At 36.3% G+C, this 25,226-nt stretch overlaps 1 protein-coding gene and 1 pseudogene across 1 annotated transcript; both read left to right on the top strand.

Moving 5' to 3' along the window:
• Positions 1-214: 214 nt before the first annotated feature.
• On the top strand, positions 215-6,650 carry LOC137404837 (malignant fibrous histiocytoma-amplified sequence 1 homolog). The gene is made up of 5 exons (XM_068091064.1): positions 215-300; positions 1,805-1,945; positions 3,938-5,982; positions 6,061-6,144; positions 6,418-6,650. Exons 1-5 carry the CDS (start codon positions 215-217, stop codon positions 6,648-6,650), a joined length of 2,589 nt encoding a protein of 862 aa, XP_067947165.1.
• Positions 6,651-7,346: 696 nt separating this feature from the next.
• The window catches only part of LOC137404836 (fumarate hydratase class I, aerobic-like), a 35,701-nt pseudogene continuing 17,821 nt past the window's right edge, over positions 7,347-25,226 (top strand).

Here is a 25,226-nt window from a genome sequence, read left to right as displayed (position 1 = left end):
TTCAATATTCTTGGTAAGTCGAAATTCAAATGTTATCATCTGTTCAGCAGTTTTAAAGATGAAATTAAAGATACAATCACCTAATATGATTATTAGTCTGTTAAATGTATGTCTGTTAAATCCAGTCTGTTAAATCAAATGGGGTCCAAACTATAAATAAATCATCTAAACAATCTATATACATGTATATATTTCTCAAAGTGTGTGTGTGGATATGTGTGCCACTCCTGTTTCAGCGCACGCTGATTATTTTACCAATGTGCCCATGCGTGACGATGCCCCTGTTAATAAATATTTTTCGTAAGGTTCAATTACTATATCTGGGCTCAAAGCCAATTCTTTTCCTGTGGAGAATTATAAGGTCTCCATAGGAAGATTCTCTCTGTTCGGTCAGACAAAGACAGTTTGATATCTTATTTTAACATTTGTACCGAAGTCGAGAGGTAACAACTCCGCGTATACAACACTTTCATGAAAAGCTTCTGGTGGAACAGTAACCTTTTTATACACATGAACTTTTATGCCAAAATTGTTATTAATTCAACATATTCAGGATTTTTATTTTGTTTTCTCAGTTCGTATTAATCGTATCATTACCGAATCATCTTTTGTTGTATTTGTTGCAAAACGGGTTTAATTGAGTTATTACGTGCTTGCTAATTATTTCACATTTACATCTAAACCCTTTTATAGTTCTATTTTTTTAATTTATTTGACTTGCACAAAACATTTTCCTAATGATATGAAGTTTAAAAGTTACAGTTGTTTGACAAAGTTTGAAAACCTTTACAGTAGTTTTATTTTATGTTAAAGTATTTCAACTAACACTTATCTCATGATATGTAGTTTGAAAGGTAGAACGGTAAATGTTGTTATATGTTAAATACAAATAAATTTTCTGTCCAAAGACTTTTTCTTACCCTAGCAACGCCGGGTTGTGCAGCTAGTAAAAATATATAAATCAGGTTGGCTTATAATGTTTAGAATATGTTAGAGTATATTGTACCCTTTATTTGTATTACTCATTATTACTAAACCTATGCATTGCTGATTCTAGACTCAATTCACATGGATTTTAGGCAATTTAACAATAAATATCTCTTTATTGGTTATTACTCAACATTTTCACTGGTAAATATCCAGTCATAATTTTTATACAGTGTTCGATGAGATTCACCAGCTATGGCTTTCCGAAGCATTTTAATTTACTAAATATCAAATTGTTAGAGGTAGAATATACACTCAGTTAAAATAACATAAAACTAAACATAAAATAATGAAACAAAGAAAAAATTCTTAAAGATAAGAATACAAATCTATTACATTTTTGCTGCTTCTTTTCTGTATCATGTATTATCTTAACATTCACACATCACATTCAGGATATAAGAGGAATAAATACTGATCAAATATGTATTTCCATAGTAATTTCTCAGGAAGTGACCCTCTAGCTAATGTCTTCTATCCTCCCATATAATAACTGTTCACCATACTTTATATATTTAACTGTTTAGCTTTAGTATATTTACATTTGGAAATCAATAAAATAGATTAATTAATCAATTTATTACATGTACAATAATAAATCATGGATTGATTTCTTATCAGTAAATGTGATGGTTTGGTTTATTTTAATAATTCATACAGATTATTATGATAACTGAGCATTCAACCTAGCTGCCCATCTGCTCTGTAGTTCTTCATTTAATAGCAGAACAAATTCATTTTATGTACTGAGATACTTTATCATAGCCTGTGAACCTATACTATTATACCTTTAATTTATCACATGTATATATTACAGTCTATCCTCTCTGACTCAACTGAAGGGGCTAGCGCTGACTGGCAATAACTTCAAAGAAGGCCTCCCTGAGGTCGTTGGTACTCTTACTACTCTCACTGAGCTACTCTTGGACTGGTGCCAACTTCAGGACCTCCCTGAATCGTGAGTATAACTCAGTCTCTCTGTAGGAAGTTTCTGAGCAAAAGAAGTATATTCACTACCAGAGCATTTCAGGATCTTTCTTGCTCTTGTTACCACATGCAAAGATCTATTTAAATTTTTAAAATTACATAAATGTTTTATGGTATATAATAATTGTTGTCAGTGAAATTTTCATACTCTAAAGGTTTTAATTAATTCACACAGTATTTGTGTACCAGGTGTCATATATTTAACTAAATTTTTTCATTACAAATTTAACACTCTAAAAATATTGATGAAATAATCGATACATTACATGTACAATAATATATCATTGAATAATAATCATGGTAGTGGATAATAATGGTACAAAATCATTTTCATGTCCACAAACTATGGCTGTGATGCCTTGGAACTGCACTGCATCATTGCAGTACATTTTAGTGCATTACATCTCTCTAATGCACAGTAGATATTTACTGCAACTGCACTCCAACTGGCAATTACCCACTACGGTCTACTGCACATTTATTTCCATGATGTATTACCTGAAACCCAGCATTTCATGCATACTGTGAATATGTATTCTTCAAAACTTTAAACTGCATACATACTGCAACTATGCATTAGTATGAAGTTGATACTGTGGATAACCTGACACTGCTGGATTTCCATGTGTCTGTTCAGCATTGCCACTGTTACTACACATTGCACACAATCAATGGTGTTTGAAAGTTGGAAACGAAACCAGCTTCAGCGTAAACAGCTTCAGCTTTGATTGTCTTCAGTCTGTCAACCAATCTGATCACTCGTGTGTGGTCTCAGCAGATTGAGTCTGTTCCTACTATTACCTGTCAAAGAAATCCACTACAAGCTGGTCTGTGTGAGAAATTCTGGCTGCTGAGATCTGCCTATGTATGCTAAGTTCATGTGAGAAACTAATTCCAAACACACATGTACATATAACCAAGGCACGGATATCAGTCTATATAATATGGACATATCAATACATAGACATGAGGATGTCTATATGATATAGATACGTCACATACACATATGTCAGATGGCCTAATAGATCTATAGTGCATTAAAAGGTTATTCATGGATCCAGCGCTGTGAAATGCGCACTAGCAACACTGCAACTACATCCAGCACTGCTTATTGTACAGTAGGTAATACCTCCATTGCACCAATACTGCGCATTAGTCTATATAAATATGTCACATATACATGTGTCAGATTGTCTAATATATCTACACTGGAGTGCAAAAGTTATTAATGGATCCAGCACTGTGAAATACGCACCAGCAACACTGCAACTGCATCCAGCACTGCTCATTGTGCAGTAGGTAATACCTCCATTGTACCAATACTGTGTATTAGAAAATAATTGTAATGACTGTGATTATTATGCTGTGAAATCTGTTATTTCATTGTGTAAATGTATTGATTGTGATGATGAAAATATGTTGAATATTTTCATTTAAAAAACTTGCGATATAAAATTTCAGGTTTTGTTGATTCAGACTTGCAAATAAAGTTTAATGATCGGGCTTTAGTCTGGCTTCAATACTTGCTGGCCTGGGTTGGGCTGGATTTTCTTAGACCTGATCTAACCTCCATGTGGAGTATTTATATTCTAATAGATTATACTCTATAGATTTATAAATGCTTCTAACAAAGGATTCCAGGCATCATTTGTGAGTGTTGTAAATAACCGGGAAAGAAATTATTTAGCCCAAAATTCTTGTTTTTTCATAACTGCTACAAAAACACCTGTTATGATTAAAGAAAGTTTTATGTCTACTATCTAGTCTCTTTGACATGTTCAGCAGGTATGATAAGGTTACTAATTGGTACTGCATTGTTAGAGGTAGAATATACACTCAGTTAAAATAAGATGGAATATTATGGTTGTGATGTTAGTTTGTGTTACTGTTAAGATTTCCTAGTAAATAAATATAATTATAAATAACATTAAGATAAGACTAATATGCTTCAGTTGTTATGTAGGCTGAGCAAGTTGAGTCAGTTGGAGGAGCTTGACATCAGCGGGAATAAGTTGAAGGAAGTACCTGAAGCTGTGTTTCATCTCACAGAGTTGAAGGAGCTTGACATCAGCGGTAACTATGAACTGACAAAGATAGATGAAAAGGTTATGGCTCTCAACAAACTTCAAATGCTGAACTGTTATGGATGTTCAAAACTAATATCTCCTCCATACGCTGTATGTCAGGACGGAATTCACGCAATTCGGGAATATTTCAAAGTTCTTAGCCAGGGAAGAGAAATAGAAGTCTGTAATGCACCAGTCGCCATCGTTGGCAATTTCCTTGCTGGAAAAACTAGTATCGTTAAAAGTCTTCGCCAAGGGAAACGTGTTTTGACAAAGCGATCCGAGTCAGATGTGTCCTTCATAGATGAAGCCACAAAAGGCTTTGAAGTTCACGATTTGAAGCTACCAGATTCTACTGCCAACCTTATCGATCACGGAGGCCAAGATGTTTACCATATTGCTTACCAATATGCGCTAAAAGAAAATAATATACCATTGTTTGTTGTGAGTTTCAAACATTTCCTGGAAATTTCACACAAAAAGGGTTCACAAGTGGCTGCGAAAAAAACGTGCTGGGACTGGATGTCTCATTTGTATTTGTCCTGTCCCTTTCTCGGCCCACCTTTACTCGTGTTCACTCATGCTGATGCTGTCACAAGTCAGAGTGTAGAAGTGTGCAAAGACAACTTCTTGGAGGAGATCGAGCATCTTCGAAGAAATATGCTAGCAGAGGAAAGGGAATTTTATGGCACAAAGCAAGGGGAGTTTCAGAAGATCCTACATTTGTCTAATACCAAAGCACCAGTATTTCATCCTGAAGAGGTTTTTATATTCAGTGATGACCAGTCAGATACATCGAACATAGAGAAACTCAAGCTGGCTTTAGGTAAGAGATGTAAAACATTCAAAACAATTATTCCTGAAGCATGGAATGAAATCACACAGTTTGTGACGGATCAAACTGATAAGTCAGTCATAAATCTTTCACTTATTGAGGAGAAGTATTCCGTCAAGGAATCTCACACAGTGCTACGATATATGCATAACACTGGTAGCATCCTCTGGTATAACCAAATAGCATCCCTTAAACCATTTGTCTTTCACCAGATTCGTCATATCAGCGAAACAATATCTCTTTTGTTTCATCATCAACCGGAAGAGCAGTGGAAAGAGAGGCTGGCTACCTTTACATCATTTCTGTATCAAGGTCGGCAGATAAACAAACGTAAATACGAGGAAATGGTTGAGGACTTTAAACATGATGGTATACTAGACACAGCTCTTCTGTACTATCTGTTGACAAAGGAGTCAGGCAAGTTTCCCGGGGAAGTGTCTGTAGAGCTTTTGAAGAGCTTTAAGGTGTTGCATGGGCGAGTGCGTAAGCGTTCAAAAGAATACTATCTTATTCCTTTTGCCTCTCAGTCTAGCATGGATGGCTCTTGGGAGACGGATGGAGATCTTCAGCTTCGACTTGGAATAGAGTTTGGAGGCTTGCCTTTACCCATCTATGCATTTCATCTAGCGATAGTCAAATTCTTGAACGTGGAAACCAGTCTTCATTCAACTATGAAGGTTCGAAACAACGGCTCGACGATTTACCACGGGGAAAGTTCAACCCATTTTGTCCATTTCTTCGCAGAGCAAAGAGTTACTGTTCAAGTTTCAACTTCAGCGCAACTGCTTGCCTCCTCTTGGAAGCGTCTCATAAAAACCACTCAGCTTATCCTGGAATACATCACATCAACCTGGAAAGCCTGTCGACCGTCAGTTAAAGTTGTATGCCCACACTGTCTGTACTTACGGGATCCTCACCCTGGTACCTTTGTGGATCCAGATTGGCTCTGTCCCTTGTTCTCAACAGTAGCTGATCATCCTATGAAATGCCAATTAAAAGTTGATGCAGAAGGTTTCTCTGGATTTCAGCCTACTTTCTGCAGCAAGCGAGAGGCTGAAGGCAAGGCAAGTGGGAGGCCCACCATTCCTTCTCCACTCGTCTACCCATGTGAGTGAATTTCAATTTGGTTTTAATGGTTGCTATGGAAAGAACTTGTATTCGTGCTAATCTTTCTGTTTGTTGCAGGTTACAGCCTTTCAGATGATGAAACACAGAAAGTGACAGAGTACCTGTCCAAAGTTATCTCTCAACGACATGCCATTTCTAGTGGTATGTGCTCCATGTAACTTGCAATTTTTAATTTCTATTGGTTAAAGAAGAAGCACTCATATTCTCTGATAAGTATCTGGAATTTTATAATAGATTACCTGAAAATACTCAAGGTCTGATTGTTCTTGAGTTACAATGTAGTAATTTCCATGTATGCATTTAGTTAAATCTACTATCTTAGATAATATCAACTGTTCTTACAAAGACAGGTCCTCTCTTTCTACTCCTTCTCATCAAACTGTCATATATGTTACCAAGTTATCAACATTACAGCACATCTAAGGCCACAGGCTGTATCATCATCCAAACAAGATGTGAGAGGGAAAAGAGTACAACTCCAGTCTCATATCACAGCTGAAGGTGATGACAGTGAGCTGTCTGATAGCTTGGATTACTTGGACGAACATCAAGCTGAGTTGGCTATCATCAGCTTGAGAGTGAAATCGAGTAAAAAAGCCTGGGCTAAGAAGCTCTTTGATTCGTCATCTGTAAGTTTCTTTTCATGATATGAAACTTCATCATTCATGGCACCTCCAAAGGATCATTAAAGTTGGAACTCTTGTCAACTGCCAATACTTTTTTGTTTAGGTTTATGAGATGACAAATCCTGTGAGAGGGCGCTGTTTGGTTATCAACAACATCCACTTCTCTGCACCTGAAGGCAGCGTAGACAGCAAGGGGAGTGAAAGGACTGGGTCACAAACAGACCAGCAAAATATAGATGGGCTCTTTAAAAGCTTGTCTTTTGTAAACAAAGTTCATGAAGATCTTCCTGCACAGGTTAATAGACAATCTTGTTATTTAGCTTTCTCTATTGTATATAATGTTGTTTTTTATGGCAACAGAAGTTTTAATAGTGCAGTTATGATAGATTGATTGATTAAGTTTTTGTTATCAAGTCTGTCTGGTTTCATAGCTTTTAGTAGCTAGTAAATGTAAGACCACTTGTTTTATCTTCGTAAGCAGCCTTAAATGAACAACTAAGTAGATGATACAGAGTTAAGGTCAACTTCATATAATATATACAGGAGATGCTGAGAGTTATACGTGAGGAGACTGAGGTTGAAGATCACAAAGACTATGGCATGTTTGTACTCGTAGTCATGACACACGGGAATGAGACACATCTCTACGGTACAGACCGACAAGCAATTCCTCGTACTTCAGTATATGATCTGCTGTCTCCTCGGTGTTTTCCTCACATGGCAGGGAAACCCAAGCTACTTATTTTTCAAGCTTGCTCTGGAGGTAGGTTGACAATTCTCTATTGACACTTTATTTTATACAGCCAAAGACTTACTGCCAGTTGAGAAATTTTACCTGCTGACTTTAGCAACTACCATCAGATTTTACTGACATTTGGTTATGGTTCCCTTTTACGTCAATGTCTTGCAGCAGTAGTAAATTAATTATATAAATTATATCTTTGTATTAAGTAAATATACTGAAAAGTTTAACACATGCCGGTAATATTTAGCTATATAGTAGGTGCAGGGTTGTTCTGTGTTTTAGAGCTGCGAGAGCATGAGATTTGTGGGTAATTTAGCCACTGACTTTAGATTGGTAGCGAGTAGAAAGTCTCATAATTTTTCTATGAAAACGCTGACTTGACGTTGTTTTTTCTGTAAATACATTTAATGAAAATGGATATGCCCTACACGATGAAAATATTCATTGGTTATAAAAATTTGCGATTTTGCGAACAGTCAATCCGCGAATTATTAAATTCCGTGAATAATTAGTTCTATTTTTAATCACAAGGGAGAATAACTACTGCATCAAATTGAAAACTAGTCGCTAGGCTAGTTTTTAATATAAATACTAAACGTAGTTGAGTTCCAAAACATTTTAAAAATCATTGCCTGGGCTTTGAGCTAACACCATTGCCAATGCATCACATTTCTTTACAAAATTATTCAAGGTTGTCACGAGATATGCAGAATGGTGTCATCGCAAAAATAGCTGCTAGGCAGAAGTACTGAACGTAGCCAAGTTCCAAAACTTCTTTAAAATCATCGCCGGGCTTCGAGTTTTATTGCCATTGCATCAAACTTTATAAAATTATTCAAGGTTTTCACCAGTTATTCGGCATGGCTTCGAAATTTAACTCCGCGAATAAATTAGTTGAAACGAGTTTTTGATCAATTAATGTGGTTTCGATGCTAAACTGTTTTTATAGGTATTGATAAAGTCCATGGTATCTCATTGTAAGTATAGCGAGAGCAGACAACTCTACAGAAATCAACCAACTTCACACATCCCCATGAGGATCTCTACTATTCATTTTATAGTTGTGATCCGCCACCTGATATACATAAATTACTTACTGTTACCTCCTCCACAACACAGAGTAATTATACAGCTGCTGGTAACATATGAATATCTATTACAGGTGGCTATGATCTACCATTTGGGAATATCCCTCATTCCTCTAGATCTCCAGACCCAACTCCAACTGTTGCCCTCCCTTCCACATCTAGCTCTCAGTCTACAAGTACTAACTCCGCTGATTTTTTGGCGGGGGATGACTTTTTCATCATGAATGCGAGTTTTCCTGGTAAATCATCTACTTATGAGTATATTGAAGGGTCTTTGGTAGGAGATTATCTTACCTATAAATTGGATTGTAACACAGAGAAGGTGATATGTACTTCATCTGTTTAAATTTCCCTCTATTGTTGTCTCTGTTTTCCTTCACAACAATTAATCCTGCTAGCCTGTGGACCTTCAGTTAAACAGTTTAGTAGTTGAACCAGACACTAAAAATTTCAAGTATTACTGTATATATTTAGACTATAGACTCTCTGTCAACCCCTGTGTACATACACATAGTGAGTTTCAGTTTGTAATAACTGTAGGTAATATATTTTCATGCCATGTAAAGGTTTGCTTAGCTTTAAATTTATCACTAAAATTATAGTTTTTGTACTTTTTAATGTTTGCTAATAGAGATCATCCTTAATCATTAGTCTCTCCATTTTTTCTGGTAACAGATATTACTGTACAATCTCTGCAGCTTCTCATTTTCCCTGGTAACAGATATTTCTGTACAATCTCTGCAGCTTCTCATTTTCCCTGGTAACAGATATTACTGTACAATCTCTGCAGCTTCTCATTTTCCCTGGTAACAGATATTTCTGTACAATCTCTGCAGCTCCTCATTTTCCCTGGTATCAGATATTACTGTACAATCTCCGCAGCTTCTCATTTTTCCTGGTACCAGATATTACTGTACAATCTCTGCAGCTTCTCATTTTCCCTGGTAACAGATATTACTGTACAATCTCTGCAGCTTCTCATTTTCCCTGGTAACAGATATTACTGTACAATCTCTGCAGCTTCTCATTTTCCCTGGTACCAGATATTACTGTACAATCTCTGCAGCTTCTCATTTTCCCTGGTAACAGATATTTCTGTACAATCTCTGCAGCTCCTCATTTTCCCTGGTAACAGATATTTCTGTACAATCTCTGCAGCTTCTCATTTTCCCTAGTAACAGATATTTCTGTACAATCTCTGCAGCGTCTCATTTTCCCTGGTAACAGATATTACTGTACAATCTCTGCAGCTCCTCATTTTCCCTGGTAACAGATATTACTGTACAATCTCTGCAGCTCTTTATTTTCCCTGGTAACAGATATTTCTGTACAATCTCTGCCGCTCCTCATTTTCCCTGGTAACATATATTACTGTACAATCTCTGCATCTTCTCATTTTTCCTGGTAACAGATATTACTGTACAATCTCTGCAGCTTCTCATTTTCCCTGGTAACAGATATTACTGTACAATCTCTGCATCTTCTCATTTTCCCTGGTAACAGATATTACTGTACAATCTCTGCAGCTTCTCATTTTCCCTGGTAACAGATATTACTGTACAATCTCTGCAGCTTCTCATTTTCCCTGGTTACAGATATTACTGTATAATCTCTGCATCTTCTCATTTTTCCTGGTAACAAATATTACTGTACAATCTCTGCAGCTCCTCATTTTCCCTGGTAACAGATATTTCTGTACAATCTCTGCAGCTTCTCATTTTCCCTGGTAACAGATATTACTGTACAATCTCTGCATCTTCTCATTTTCCCTGGTAACAGATATTACTGTACAATCTCTGCAGCTTCTCATTTTCCCTGGTAACAGATATTACTGTACAATCTCTGCAGCTTCTCATTTTCCCTGGTAACAGATATTACTGTACAATCTCTGCAGCTTCTCATTTTCCCTGGTTACAGATATTACTGTATAATCTCTGCATCTTCTCATTTTTCCTGGTAACAAATATTACTGTACAATCTCTGCAGCTCCTCATTTTCCCTGGTAACAGATATTTCTGTACAATCTCTGCAGCTCCTCATTTTCCCTGGTAACAGATATTTCTGTACAATCTCTGCAGCTTCTCATTTTCCCTGGTAACAGATATTACTGTACAATCTCTACCGCTCCTCATTTTCCATGGCTCAGAGTTGTTAGACAATAATGAGATGAGTTTGTTCATAAAACCTTTTATGTCTACACGTAGTGTCACGTGCTGTGTTCTCGAAATCAACGGAAGTATGTCATGTTTGCAGTGTCCAATGGCATTTCTAGTTCTGTAAGTAACAGCTTGTGAGTAAATGGAACTACTGCTGTATTGGTATTTACAGGTTATGTCTCTGAAAGACATGATGCTCATGGCTCCTTCTTTATAAGAGCCCTTGTGGAAGCTTTCTACAAACACAGCTGTCATCGGGATGTAAAGAGGCTGTTTGAGGAGCAGGTACTACCTAATAATAGCTATAATAGTGTCACTAACCCTCATCTTTCATTTTTCACCTTTTACTAAACATCTTAGTAAATATTGTTATACTTTGAGGTGTTTCTCTCAGCTTCTTAGACACCCTAGATTTGTAAAGTAGGTCATTTGACAAACCATAAGAAAACTCTGCTTATTTTTCACTTCAGGAGATGACTAATTCTAGTTTAGTCTTCCATTTATTGTGACACCCTTATTACCCATCTATCTAAATATATAAAGTCATGTGTTTGTATTTTTGTCTGTTCATTGCACGTATGTTTAATTAAGAGCGATTTTTTTAAATATGAGTGCTTGCTAGCGTGTTTGCAGCGTTTGTTGGCCTCCAGTCTCATTTTGCTCAAACTCTCAACTTGTAAGAACTCTTCAATAACTTGTACCTCCTATTAATAGCTACCTCATCATATCTTCTCAAACACTCAACTTGTTGTAAGAACTCTCTTTTACTTTCATTCTACTTGCTAGCGTGTTTGCAGCGTTTGTTGGCCTCCAGTCCCATTCGCTGTGAGAGATCACAGAAGCACAATTATTCGTAGCCTTATCCTCAGCCTAACTTCTAAGGCTAAGTTGTAGTGTGTTTGACTTCATATCCGTTCATACAAATGTATGAGTTCAGTTCCTTATTAATTGCAGTATTCTTTTCCTTTTTATCTCACTTCTCTACTCTTATCCCTGCAACCACAGGGTACATGGACGCTCTTTTGACAAGAAAAACTCTTAACGATAAGACAACTCCGGATCTCATGACCATTACATTTGTGATTGTAGCAAACTCTCTCCACTACTTTTTCTACTACCTGCTCTATGTCTAGAGACATACCTCTCCTTGCTATTGTCTTTATTCCTCCTACTGTCCCTTCCCTTACTATACTCTCAACTCCTTGCCCCATGTCTACTTACATATTGTCTTTATTCCTCCTAATGTCTCTGTCCTTACTGTACTCTCAACTCCTTGCTCCATATCTACTAACATATAGTCTTTATACCTCCTACTGTCCCTATCCTTACTATACTCTCAACTCCTTGCTTCATATCTACTAACATATTGTCTTTATTCCTCATACTGTCCCTGTCCTTACTATACTCTCAACTCCTTGCTCCATATCTACTATCATATTGTCTTTATACCTCCTACTGTCCCTCTCCTTACTATACTCTCAACTCCTTGCTCCGTATCTACTAACATATAGTCTTTATATCTCCTACTGTCCCTGTCCTTACTATACTCTCAACTCCTTGCTCCATATCTACTAACATATTGTCTTTATTCCTCCTACTGTCCCTCTCCTTACTATACTCTCAACTCCTTGCTCCATATCTACTAACATATAGTCTTTATTCCTCCTTCTGTCCCTATCCTTACTATACTCTCAACTCCTTGCTCCATATCTGCTAACATATTGTCTTTATTCCTCCTACTGTCACTGTCCTTAATATACTCTCAACTCCTTGCTCCATATCTACTAGCATATTGTCTTTATTCCTCCTACTGTCCCTATCCTTACTATACTCTCAACTCCTTGCCCCATATCTACTAACATATTGTCTTTATTCCTCCTTCTGTCCCTATCCTTACTATACTCTCAACTCCTTGCCCCATATCTACTAACATATTGTCTTTATTCCTCCTACTGTCCCTATCTTTACTATACTCTCAACTCCTTGCCCCCCCCCATATCTACTAACATATTGTCTTTATACCTCCTACTGTCCCTGTCCTCACTATACTCTCAACTCCTTGCCCCCCATATCTACTAGTATATTGTCTTTATTCCTCCTACTGTCTCTGTCATTACTATACTCTCAACTCCTTGCTCCATATCTACTAACATATTGTCTTTGTATACATCTTGTATACTATAAGATAACGATCATCACTGCCATCTCAATAATACTTTCTACTATCTCTAGGACCACCTCTAGAAGAGTATATGTTTGCCAAATCACACCATCTATTACTACCTCTAAGGTACTATCTCGGCTGCTTTCCTTTGACACCCTCGCTATCCCCTTCTCAATCTCACTTCTCAAGTCACCACCTCTACTCTCCACTCTCAACAACCTGTCAAAGCTATTCACCATCTCTCTAGTCCTCAGGACCTCATTCAACATATCTCATGTCCAATCAGCATTCTTCATCTAGTCTCTACTCACTTCTCAATCTCTCAACCCGTTGACTGCCACTATTTGAGCAAACCTTACTCTATTATTAACTACCTCATCATATCTGCTCAAACTCTCAACTCGTTATAAGAACTCTCTATCACTTCTATCAACTGCATGTCTAGTCATCAGGAACTCATGCCTCTTCACAAGCCAGTTCTCCTGTCTACCATAATACTCCTGCAACCGAAGCGGCGCTTTTACTGGGTACACTAACGTATGCTTCACCTTGCAGATAGCTAAGAAGGTAAGAGCAAAAAGCGTAGAGGTTAACAACAGATATCCAAGAGTGAGCAGACAGCAGCCCATCCTGATGTGTTTACCAACTGATGGTAAAAAGCTCTACCTATTTCCTGGCTACACTCCTCCACCGCCTGAAAGACAGTAAAACACTTTTCTGATTGGCTATCTTATCACAAGCTTCTGCACAGGAATTATTGTATACTAGCTGCATTACCCACGTTCAGGAACAGATTTACGTAAAGCAATAGTTTTATTGAGAGTTGTCTTTCATACTGTAAAACAACTCCAAATATGCAATCTACTGAAAAATTTTTGCTGGTCTGACTGCATACACATATGCAGCCGTACATGTCAATAATGTTGGAGAGACCAATGGAAATATGCAATGTGTTTTACAGCTAGTCTACAATGCATCAGTCTCAAACCACTCAAATCGGATTTGTCCTAATTTTGTACATAGAACTGATAATGAAATTGACATGTCTTGGCAAACTGAAGTTCTTCATACTGGCACTATTGAAAAGTTTTACATATTTTAACTTTACATATTTTAAGAAATTTTAGAAAATATTTTGCTATAGCACTGCTAAGCTATCGCCAGCATTTATTGAATTGAGACTTCTACATGCTTGAAACACTAGTTATGACTCACCAGTTCTTCGTCTATAGCCCGTGTTTTGACATGGTATATACAAACTGTGCAGCAGTAATGTGGTTTTGTTGATAAAATTTATTATCAATAAAATCTACTATACAAACTACATATATGGCCTCTCGCCTTTCCAATGTAAAGCATTACATCTGGGGCATTTTTGGACATTCGTTCCATAGAAAAATTCGGCCCTATACTGTGTTGCAGGACTGGAGTCAAGTGCGAAGTTTTTTGTACATACACGACGCCTGGTAGCAGCTGCTGTAGTTAGTGCATCTTGCTGTTGTCACCATTTTATCTGCTCTGAAAATTCAGCCCGCCGAGCAGCTGTTGTAGCTAGTGCATCATGTTCTTGTGGCCGCTGCATCTGCTCGGAGGTTTCTGCATGTCCGGCCGATTGAGCGGCTGCTCTGAGCTGCTTGAGTCGCTGCTGGGTCGGCTCAGTAGTGTCTGCACTTCTACCGGCTGCAGCATCTATTCTGACCTACTCTCGATGTACGTGTGTTTGTTCAGCGGTTTCTGCTCTTCTAGCAGCTGCTATTCTGTTTCGTTGTAGGCATAGCTGTTTGCTCTGCAGTTTCTGCACTTTTAGCAGCTGCAGTAGCAGTTCTGTTTCGTTGTGAGCGTAGCTGTGTTTGCTCTGCAGTTTTTGCTCGTTTAGCTGCTGCTTTGCGAATTCGGTCTCTTTCTCTACGGGAATCAATCTGTTCTTGCGTTTGGCCAGTAGGCTTTTTGCGAGGCATTGTACTGCTTCAAGCATTTTTAAAATTGAATGAGATGGTGTGCTTTTTTGTAATATACGCTGCTCGCTTTCTTCTCACCGTCGCCTATCACAACGCTCGGAGTGCAAGTTCTGTAGTAGCTGTAGTTCTGTAGTACTCAAAAGCTGGAAAAAAGTAAAAGTAACTCAGCTGCGGAAGGAAATAAACATGTTTGCTATCACAAACAGTGGCAAATCCAACGTTTTCAATCCTTTCACTGAAGTAGACTCATTCATGCGTTTTCCATGGTCGACCGCCGTAGACACATTTTTGCGACTTTCCCAGCAATTGCTAGTAACTGAATTTTATTATCTGTTAATAACATAACCAACGATCTTGAAGACTTTTTATGATAGTGACAGTGTTGTCCAAAGATTTCTCTATAAAATTAACCTAAAATTTAATTTTACATCTTGTTTTAGAATTTCTAACTTAACTACTTCGGGTCATGTGCCGCTATAGCGGCTTCGAGTATATTCCTTTCAAGTTCATTAGCCGGTTTTTAGGTTTTTCGTAGTTGCATTACTCATCCATCTATATTCAGAACCTGCTTACAGTTACACTATACCTACAAAGCTAAGCATGACCTTCAGACATGTTTGCAGACATTAGACTGGTCAAACAGCTATCGGCAAATGCCAGTCAATTTGTGTTCAAAGTTCAACATCGGGATCAGTTAGTAACAACGCGTAGTAGCTAGTAGTGGATGTGTATAGGCTTCAATTCAGCGATAAAAATGGCAGTCTTCCAGTGGAGTGGTGATGAAGATAAGTTAACAGCTATGGAAGAGAATGTAGATTGCATTTTATACACAATATGATGTTTTAATTGCTTGTTATTATATATACTTTTATACATTTATATACTACCCTTATTAGTCAAATATGTTCGTAGAACACAAATTTTAATAAAACCGCTATTTCATGCACAGGTGGCCTTTAGCGAGATATGGCCGAGGCCATTGTCTACACACACACACAAAACCGTTACTCTTGTATATTTGAAAGCTGAACAGCAGCTGGCTTACCACATAAGTGAGACAAGAGAGTAAGAGGATGATTACATAAGAATTACTTAACAGATGAGCAAGTCAATATGAACAATGAGTCTGACAACGGCTATATACAAATACAAGATAATGACTGTGGTCAATGTCAACAACTAGTACATATTCAACAAAAACAACAAAGGTCCACGTAGTTATGAGCAAAAACTAAAGTATCCATCCAAATATCTCACTAATCCGATGAGCAGCACACACAAAAACTAAACCAATTGACAGAGCCACCCATCATGTCAAAATAGGAAAAGGAAAAGAGTTTAATAATCGAGATGTCAAAAAAGTTTTGAAAGAAAATAAAGTAAAATGGTTTACATCTGAGAATGAGACAATTAAAGCTTCCATCATAGAACGATTCAACAAAACATTACGGGTGAAGATGTATAGATTCATGACATATTCGGATGATCGTAGATATATTGATGTTTTACCACAAATGGTAAAAGCATATAACAATACTATTCACACAACATTAGGAATAAAACCGAATGATGTAAATTATGAAAATCAAGAAAGAATCTGGAATAGGATTTATGAAAATGGAGAATATAGTTCTGACAGTACTCCCAAATTCAATATTGATGATTACGTTCGTATTAGTAAAGCTAGAACAGTTTTCGAAAGAGGTTTCACAATAAATTGGACAGTTGAAGTTTTTCAAATTACAGAAGTGCTTGATTTTGAAAGACCGATTATCTATAAATTACGTGATTTAGCAAACGAACCGGTTGATGGAACTTTTTATGAAGATGAACTACAGAAAGTAAAAAAACCCGCATTTTTTCGAATTGAGAAAATTCTCAAATCTCGGAAACGAGGAAGAACAAAGGAAATACTCGTTAAATGGATGGGATATCCTGATTCATTCAATAGCTGGGTCAATGAAAGAGATTTTGTTAAATAAAAGAGGATGATAAGGAATTGAACTTCATTGAAAGAATTGAAAATGTCGGAGTTCGTAACTCTTCCTTCTGATGCTAGTTTTGGTGACTTTCCTAAAAATACTAATTCAAACTTTACAGTTAGACTAGCCAGATATGTAGATTTTACTGAAGGACAATGGGAAGTTGCTCTAAAAGATATATCGTTTTTAAATAATTGGCCAAATGTAGTAGAAGGAATAATAAGCATCACAAAAGCGGAACTTAATGGGAGATTTCGTCGTTTCGACATAAAAATTGGAAATGGAAGATACGAAGATATAGATGAAGTAATTCAACGAACTCATGATGTTCTAAAACCCTTCAATCTCCATCCAACTATGGAATTCGAATACGACAAAATATCCAACAAATCTATGTTGTATGTAAGAGATTCGAGTGTTCAGGTTTCGTTTTCACAAGATTTCGCAAATATCTTAGGATTAGATCCGAAGATAACTTATAATGTGGGAAAACACGGAAACATCACATCTCCGGATATCAACTATGGATTTACATCATTTTACGTATATTCATCAATTGTAAGTAACAGACTCGTTGGAGATGCAAATGTACGATTGCTACGAGTTGTCCCAGTAAGTGGAAAGAAGTTCTCTCGAGTTTATACAGAATTCAGTCAAGCGCATTACGTTGAAGTGGATAAAATTTCTACTGATGTGATAGAGACCCTTATAACAAGTGATGATGGAGAAAAAGTACCATTTGATGGAGGGAAGGTTATACTAACGGTTCATTTCAGAAAGAAACAATGAATTCCATATTAATTCCATATACTCCAGAAGACTCAAAAAACTTTTACATTCAATATTACACGTCTAATCAATCAGGAAATGGCGGATTGACACCATATAAAGGAAAGAGAGTGATGGGAAATGGACGACTATCAGGAATATTTAAAAAATTAGCAAAAGCTGTTGCGCCTCTAGCAAAAAAAACGGCTATCTCATTAGGGAAAAAAGGGTTAGATGCTGCATCCAATTATCTTAATAACATGGTAGAGAGACCAAAAGAAGAAGAAGAAGAAACAGATGAAGTAGTAATTCCAAGAGTTAGAAAACCTGGGAAAAGAAAATTAAATAACCGTAGCAAACCTGCAAAGCGACGGAGAAAAGCCACTCCAAATATTTTTTAAAATTTGAAAATGCTTTATATATTATTATCTCAATATTTTTTAGTTCATTTCATTGACATACATCAATAGTGAAAGATGAGTTCTGGAGAGATTGGTTCAACAGGTTTAAAAATATCGGGTTCTCCTTTTACGATAAACGAAAGTTTGGGTATATTTGATGTTCCAGGCACACATAGTTCGGTGGAGCACGGATATTATAGTGAATTAGCTCCGTCACGTCTCAGTGAATATGGGCCAATTGAAATTGAAATACCTGGAGATGTAGAACACTATATCGATTTAAGTAATTCATATTTGCAAATCGAAGGAAAAGTAGTCAAGGACGATGGTTCCGATTTAGACAATACTGCTGCTAATGTAAATGTTGTACCAGGGGATGCGTTTTTTCATTCGCTAATCAAAACAGCAACATTCAAAATTAATGGATCTGTTGTTGAACATTCAAGTGATTATCCTATGAGATCGTTCATAGAATCCCTTCTCAATAATAGCAGAGAAGCAAAACAATACCAATTAAAAGCAGAAGGATGGTTTCAAGATGATAATCTTGCAAAAGATGGTGCGGAATTCGATAATAGTGCGACTACAGCAAGAAAGAATCTTATTAGAGGTTCAAACACATTTGAGTTTTTTGGACGACTCCATCTTAGCATTTTTCAACAGGAAAGATATCTCATTCCAGGATTGAATTGTAAATTAGAACTAGACCGAAGTAAACCAAGTTATTGTTTGATGGCAGCAACAGCTACTCCTGGAGGAGGGGGAAAAGTAAAGTTGACGAAATGTGTACTTCATCTTCGAAAATTAAAAATCAACCAAACAATTCAGCTTTTACATAACGAAAAACTACTTAATGGTGTTAATGCAAAGTATCCTCTTTCTCGGGTATACACCAGATCTTATAATGTGAATACTGGATTAACCCATACTCAAATAAAAATTGCTGATAACACACTTAGACCAAATTTAATACTTGTTTCACTTTCATCACACGATGGAGAAAATGGATCATACAATCGTAATCCTTTCAAATTTGGTCATTACGATGTGAGTCATGTAGAACTACAAATTGATGGACTACCTTTTGGAAAACGATATACTCCAAATTTTGTAAATAGAATGTATACTCGACCATATGTACAACTTCTAAATGCAATGGGAAAAGATCTTTCTTCTGAAGGAAGTGGAATTGGACTGAGTGAATATGAAACTGGACTTGCAATATACGCTTTCGATTTGACAGGAGATCTCTCATCCGAAGGGTTTCATTTAATGAGACACGTTTCACTAACAATCGATATCGGTTTTCGGGTTGCAACACCAGAAAATGTCTATCTTAATACATATATACAAAAAGATGGAATGATGGAAATCGCTTCTGACTTTAGCGTTCGACTCAGTGGTGGAAGCATATTCTAAGGATGAATACAGCAAATATTTTCGATGTTCTTTCCCAAGATCACATGACTAATAATCATTTTTTTGCTGTCTGTGCAAGAAATGAATTTATAGAACAATTTTTATCGAATGAAGGAATATATATTTTTAACACACACTATTCTTATCAACCAGGAGAACACTGGATAGGAGTTATTCGAACAAAATCCGAAATTAATTATTTCGATTCAACAGGACGAGATCCTTCAACATATCCAGATGTCGCTCAAATCTTAAAACTTTCTGGAATAAAGTTAATTAAATGGAATGATGTTCTACTCCAAGGTTTTCTTTCAACAACATGTGGAGATTACTGTCTTCTCTTTGCAATATTTTGGAGCAGAGGATGTTCAATAGAAGATTTTCTAACAGTTATGCTAAAAATTTCTGAAAAAGATACACGAAATCATGTAGTTCGAAAAACTATACTAGATAGATATGATTGGAATGGAAAAATTAGTAAAAGTCTTAATAACGAAGAAAATGAAGGTATTGACAATGTACATATTCAAGGAACTTCCCAAATTGTTAAATTACTAGAAGAACTGACATAAAAAAAATTTTTTTTTCTATATTTTACAATTGAATATACATATATACTTTATATCGAAATAAACTTGGTAAAAAATACAACCGAATGTTATTTACTTTTTTGATATAAGTTTTATATATTGATATACTCACGCTGAGTTGGAGTTATCCTCAAAATAATCCACATATTAATCCATGTATGCCTCTTTACTAGTTCATCATCTTCATCTATTTACTGGTCAAGAGGCTGTTATGGAATGGTTAAGCCAAACCAAACAGGAGAATTCCATAGGTAAACCTAGGAAAACAATCAGGTCGAATGCCAAGGCGCTTGTCCACACAACAGCCCCTGAAAACAGCGACACTCAACGAACTTAATCGCGAGTAGCCGACTAACAGAATTCTAGCTGAAGCATACAAGCCTTATGGTATCAACGCTCGATCGACCCAAATTCTCAAATATAAGTAGGCATCAAGAGATGGTTAATGAGGCAGAATATTCCATCAGATCATGCAATGCTTATATAGTGAATTGAAGAATGATGGGTGTGTCCAAAGGAATTAATGAGGCGAAAATAGCAAACAGATTTTCGCGAAATTGAATTTCGCGAAAGTTGACTATATAATATATATGATGTGAAATTTCGCGAAATCCAATTTCGCGAAAGTCACTTTCGCGAAATTCAATTTCGCGAAAGTTGACTATATAATATATCATGTGAAATTTCGCGAAATCCAATATCGCGAAATTCACTTTTCGCGAAATTCAATTTCGCGAAAGTTGACTATATAATATATATGATGTGAAATTTCGCGAAATCCAATTTCGCGAAATTCACTTTCGCGAAATTGAATTTCGCGAAAGTTGACTATATAATATATATGATGTGAAATTTCGCGAAATCCAATTTCGCGAAAGTCACTTTCGCGAAATTCAATTTCGCGAAAGTTGACTATATAATATATCATGTGAAATTTCGCGAAATCCAATTTCGCGAAATTCACTTTTCGCGAAATTCAATTTCGCGAAAGTTGACTATATAATATATATGATGTGAAATTTCGCGAAATCCAATTTCGCGAAATTCACTTTCGCGAAATTCACTTTCGCGAAATTCAATTTCGCGAAAGTTGACTATATAATATATATGATGTGAAATTTCGCGAAATCCAATTTCGCGAAATTCACTTTCGCGAAATTCAATTTTGCGAAAGTTGACTATATAATATATATGATGTGAAATTTCGCGAAATCCAATTTCGCGAAAGTTGACTATATAATATATATAATGTGAAATTTCGCGAAATCCAATTTCGCGAAAGTTGACTATATAATATATATGATGTGAAATTTCGCGAAATCCAATTTCGCGAAATTCACTTTTCGCGAAATTCAATTTCGCGAAAGTTGACTATATAATATATATGATGTGAAATTTCGCGAAATCCAATTTCGCGAAAGTTGACTATATAATATATATGTGTAATTTCGCGAAATTCATTTTCGCGAAATTGTAAGCATAGAGAAATGTTTTGTAATCTATTTATAAATTTTCATTAAACTCACTCAAGCGTTTTACAGATGCTCAACTTTATAAAAGCAATCGAGAACAAATCATTATTATCATAACACTCTTCATAAGCTAACAGAATTCTGAGAAGGGTAAAATGTCAGAAGGGAAATGTACAGATAGTTGTGTTCAAATTTGGGCTACACCATGGGAATATTGTACACACGGACTACTTTCTTGTACATGTGGACATGTATATGATGGATTAGCACAATGTGTACATTGGTAAGTACATTTTGAAATTTTAAATTCTAAAGTTTTATATGAATATATAATTATTCATTTTATATACATCATCTTTTCTCAATTTTCAATGGATTTTCAAAAAATTAAACAGGTATCAAGAAGATGGTGAGGAAAGTGATGAAATAAACATCTCGAAAGAAACAAACTCTCAAAATAGTGAAACGGAGTTGCAATTGGATTTACCATTGGATTATCCTATAGACAGATTACCTTCCTACACATGTGGACAAGACGTATACGATGGCTTAGCTCAATGTATATTTTGGTAAGTAGATTTTGAGAAATTTAAAACCAAAGATATATAGTTATCCATTTATTTCATCCTTTCTCATTCCTCAATGTTTTATATATTTAAACAGTGATGATGCAAAACAAAAAGAAGATGATGAGAAAAGCGAGTCAAGCAGCACATACTTCTTTCTCGATAAGAAAGAATTACAATATTCTGAAGTGACAAGCTCTTCATCTCCATAGAAAACTGACAATTAGTATTTATAAAAAAAATTCTTTTTTTTTTTTTTTTTTTGAATGAATATATATGCAAATCAATAGATCCTTTAGAAATAAAATCTTCATCTCCAAAGATGGAGAATTTATATTTTATTGTATATTTTAAGATACTATTATTAAAATAAAATCAATACAATATTCACATATCATTTTCATTGTGGAATAAAAATTTAGGAAAGCATGAAAATTAGATTACAACTTTAGCAGCAGCATGTGATTATGATAAAAAATTTCGACATCCTGTAATTTGTCTACAGAAAAACTTTCATTTCCATAGCCTCTTTCTTTATTACTTGGAGGGGTATTAGTTATATTTTCCTTAAGATTTTCAGATGATGGAAGAGTTGTGATTCCACTTGCTAGAATGATGGTAGCGAGTGTAGTTGTGGTGGTAGTAGGAATTGTACTAGCGAGTGTAGTTGTGGTGGTGGTAGGAATTCTGGATGTATGTGTAGTTCTGATGGTGGATCGAGTAGTGGAAGAATTAATTGGAGCTGTAAATCTACCATTATTTTCTTCGAATTGTGGATGATAACAAACAAACTTAATAGGCATTGATCTCCATCCACAAAAGTTTGAACGAGCTGAGTTGCCTACACAATATCTCGCTGATCGTGAAGATGGATTAGCCCATTGAACAAGTCGTTCAGTAATTCCCAACCTTTGAATAATTTCATAACTAGCTATACCATAAGTACAATCCGAGGGGTTATGTTCAAATTGAATTAAATTTCGTAAAAATTCACCGTTAACCGGAAAAAATCCAAAACTAATAAATAGTATTGGAGAAATTTGAATTATATCATCTAGTTTTCTATAAAGACTCTTCATGTCTTCTCAAAAGAAATTTTTCATAATGAATAATTCATTCGACTTTCCCCTTTTTTATTACTCATCTTTAAAGAGTTTTATAACGAAGGGAGACTTAACCGATTCCACGAATAGACACGCCCGAACTCGTCCAACATCAGCGTTCATTCAACCGAAACGACATAACACCGTTCACCCCACCGGTCGCCAACCCGACCCCAACCATTTGACGATCGATCGCTCAACTCGTCAACACCCGAACCCCAAACCCATCGCATCGAAACCCGAAACCATCGCCCTCTTCACCTCATCCTTCCCACAATTCCTCTCGACCAGCACCGCATCCTTCCCACAATTCCTCTCAAACTTCATAACCTTAGCTCCCAACACTCACACACCTACCCCCCCAAACTTTCCATCAGACAACACCATTCTCCGAGGTTCTCGGGCTAAAATGTACCCAAAATCCAACTTTAAGTGCACAAATGTGTAGATCTGCTCTCACTATACTACTGAGGTGGACCACTATGAAAGTGAAGTTTTTATGCTTTGTGGTCTTCACTAGAACTGTTTTATCTCGTTTTATGTTAATTTTACGTATTGCTGACCACACAAAAACGCATGGGTGCTTTTGTTGTTGGCGTCTGAGAATATCATTTCCTCAGCTAGCCGTCACCTGCCTGTGATGCCGACTGAACTATTGGTAATCAAAAGATGTGAGCCAAAAAATGAGGTCGACTATAGCAGGTACATGTGAAAACGAAGGAATTTTAAATCAAACTTTGGCCATCGACTTATATCCAGGTCGACTCCCACACCAGAATTTTTGGTAAATGTTCCCCTTACGGATTATTTACATTGTAGTAGCATCTACTGTATATGAATATGTTCTTATTTATAATATTCTGGGTGATCTGTTTTTATCTTATGACCAGGTGACAAGTATTTTCCTTTTATTTCCTGTGCTGCATGTTTTCTCAAAATATATCTGAGAGTAGAGCATCTGCTATACTATTTTTTTCAATAAACTCATTTTCATAGTCCACTCCCATCGATATCTATAGAATAATAATGTATTTGCAATAAAATCCTTCAAAGGCAAAAGACTTGGCCTTTTATTGATCACGCTGATATATTAGACCTAACCTTGTGCTGCAAATGTTCTCAAAGGCTGGGTATATCTCCTCCAACAACAACTTACTAGTATAACTAATCACTTGGTATAATCCATCCATTGCTTCATGGGATACTGTCTAATCCTTAGCCTGAGTTTCATAAATGTATATTTGTCAATTGATGTCAGTTAGGTTGAAACAACCCAGGACAAAGCAGCACAGACTGTTAACATACTGATTTGTTATTGACATAACCATGTACAGGTTATTCACTACTTGTATGCAACCAAACATATTTCACAGGCTGTTTGAATCACATTAAAAAGGACAACATTTCCAACAGTGTGTTCTTTAGTCGTATACAAGAGGGTTATTATATATAATACTAGCTGTGCTACCCGAAGTTGGTTGGGTATTAACAATCAGCTTATAGACTATGACAGTTGCCTGCCACTTCCTGTTAGCCTGGGAAATTGCCAGGGGCTGAATTGGTAAGGCTTTGGACTGGCGAAGGGGAGGGTCTGAGATCAAATCTTCTGCGGTACGGATTCTTTATTCCATGTTTTTGATAACTATAAATGGACATATACAACGACGAACAATACATAAACTTTGAGAAATATATATATACAAAAGTTCCTAGATCAAAATATAGGAAAAATACATAACTAAAATACAAATGCAAAAAGATTCTCTATTGTCTGAAGTAAATATTGGTTAGTAGGCTAAGGGAGGTGGTCCGATCATTTACCCTCTACTCGCAAGGATCACAACTCCGAACTTGTCACTGCTTTTGAAGGAAAATACCACTTCTTCTGGCTTCTGACAAGTGGAAATGGCCCAGGAGATACAGTTGTTCTGCTGGCGCACTGTGAATGCTGGTACAGTTTAAGTGATCTCACACCTAGTCACTTATTGATGATGATGCTTGCTGGTGCGTTGTGAATGCTGGTGCAATACAACCGATTTCTAGCTACACGTTGTTGATACTTTCTAAAATTTAAGAAAGACATATACTTACTGCGCTTCAAATACACTTAGATAGCAACAAAACTATAAGCAGCTTAATTACAAACAGGATTTGAAAAAACCACTCTTGCATCACTACCATTCAT

This window comes from Watersipora subatra, chromosome 9 (genome assembly GCF_963576615.1).
Source record: "Watersipora subatra chromosome 9, tzWatSuba1.1, whole genome shotgun sequence".
Classification (NCBI taxonomy): Eukaryota; Metazoa; Bryozoa; class Gymnolaemata; order Cheilostomatida; family Watersiporidae; genus Watersipora; species Watersipora subatra.
The sequence above is the reverse complement of the archived record's forward strand: the minus strand, read 5'-3'. Positions and strand labels throughout refer to the sequence as shown.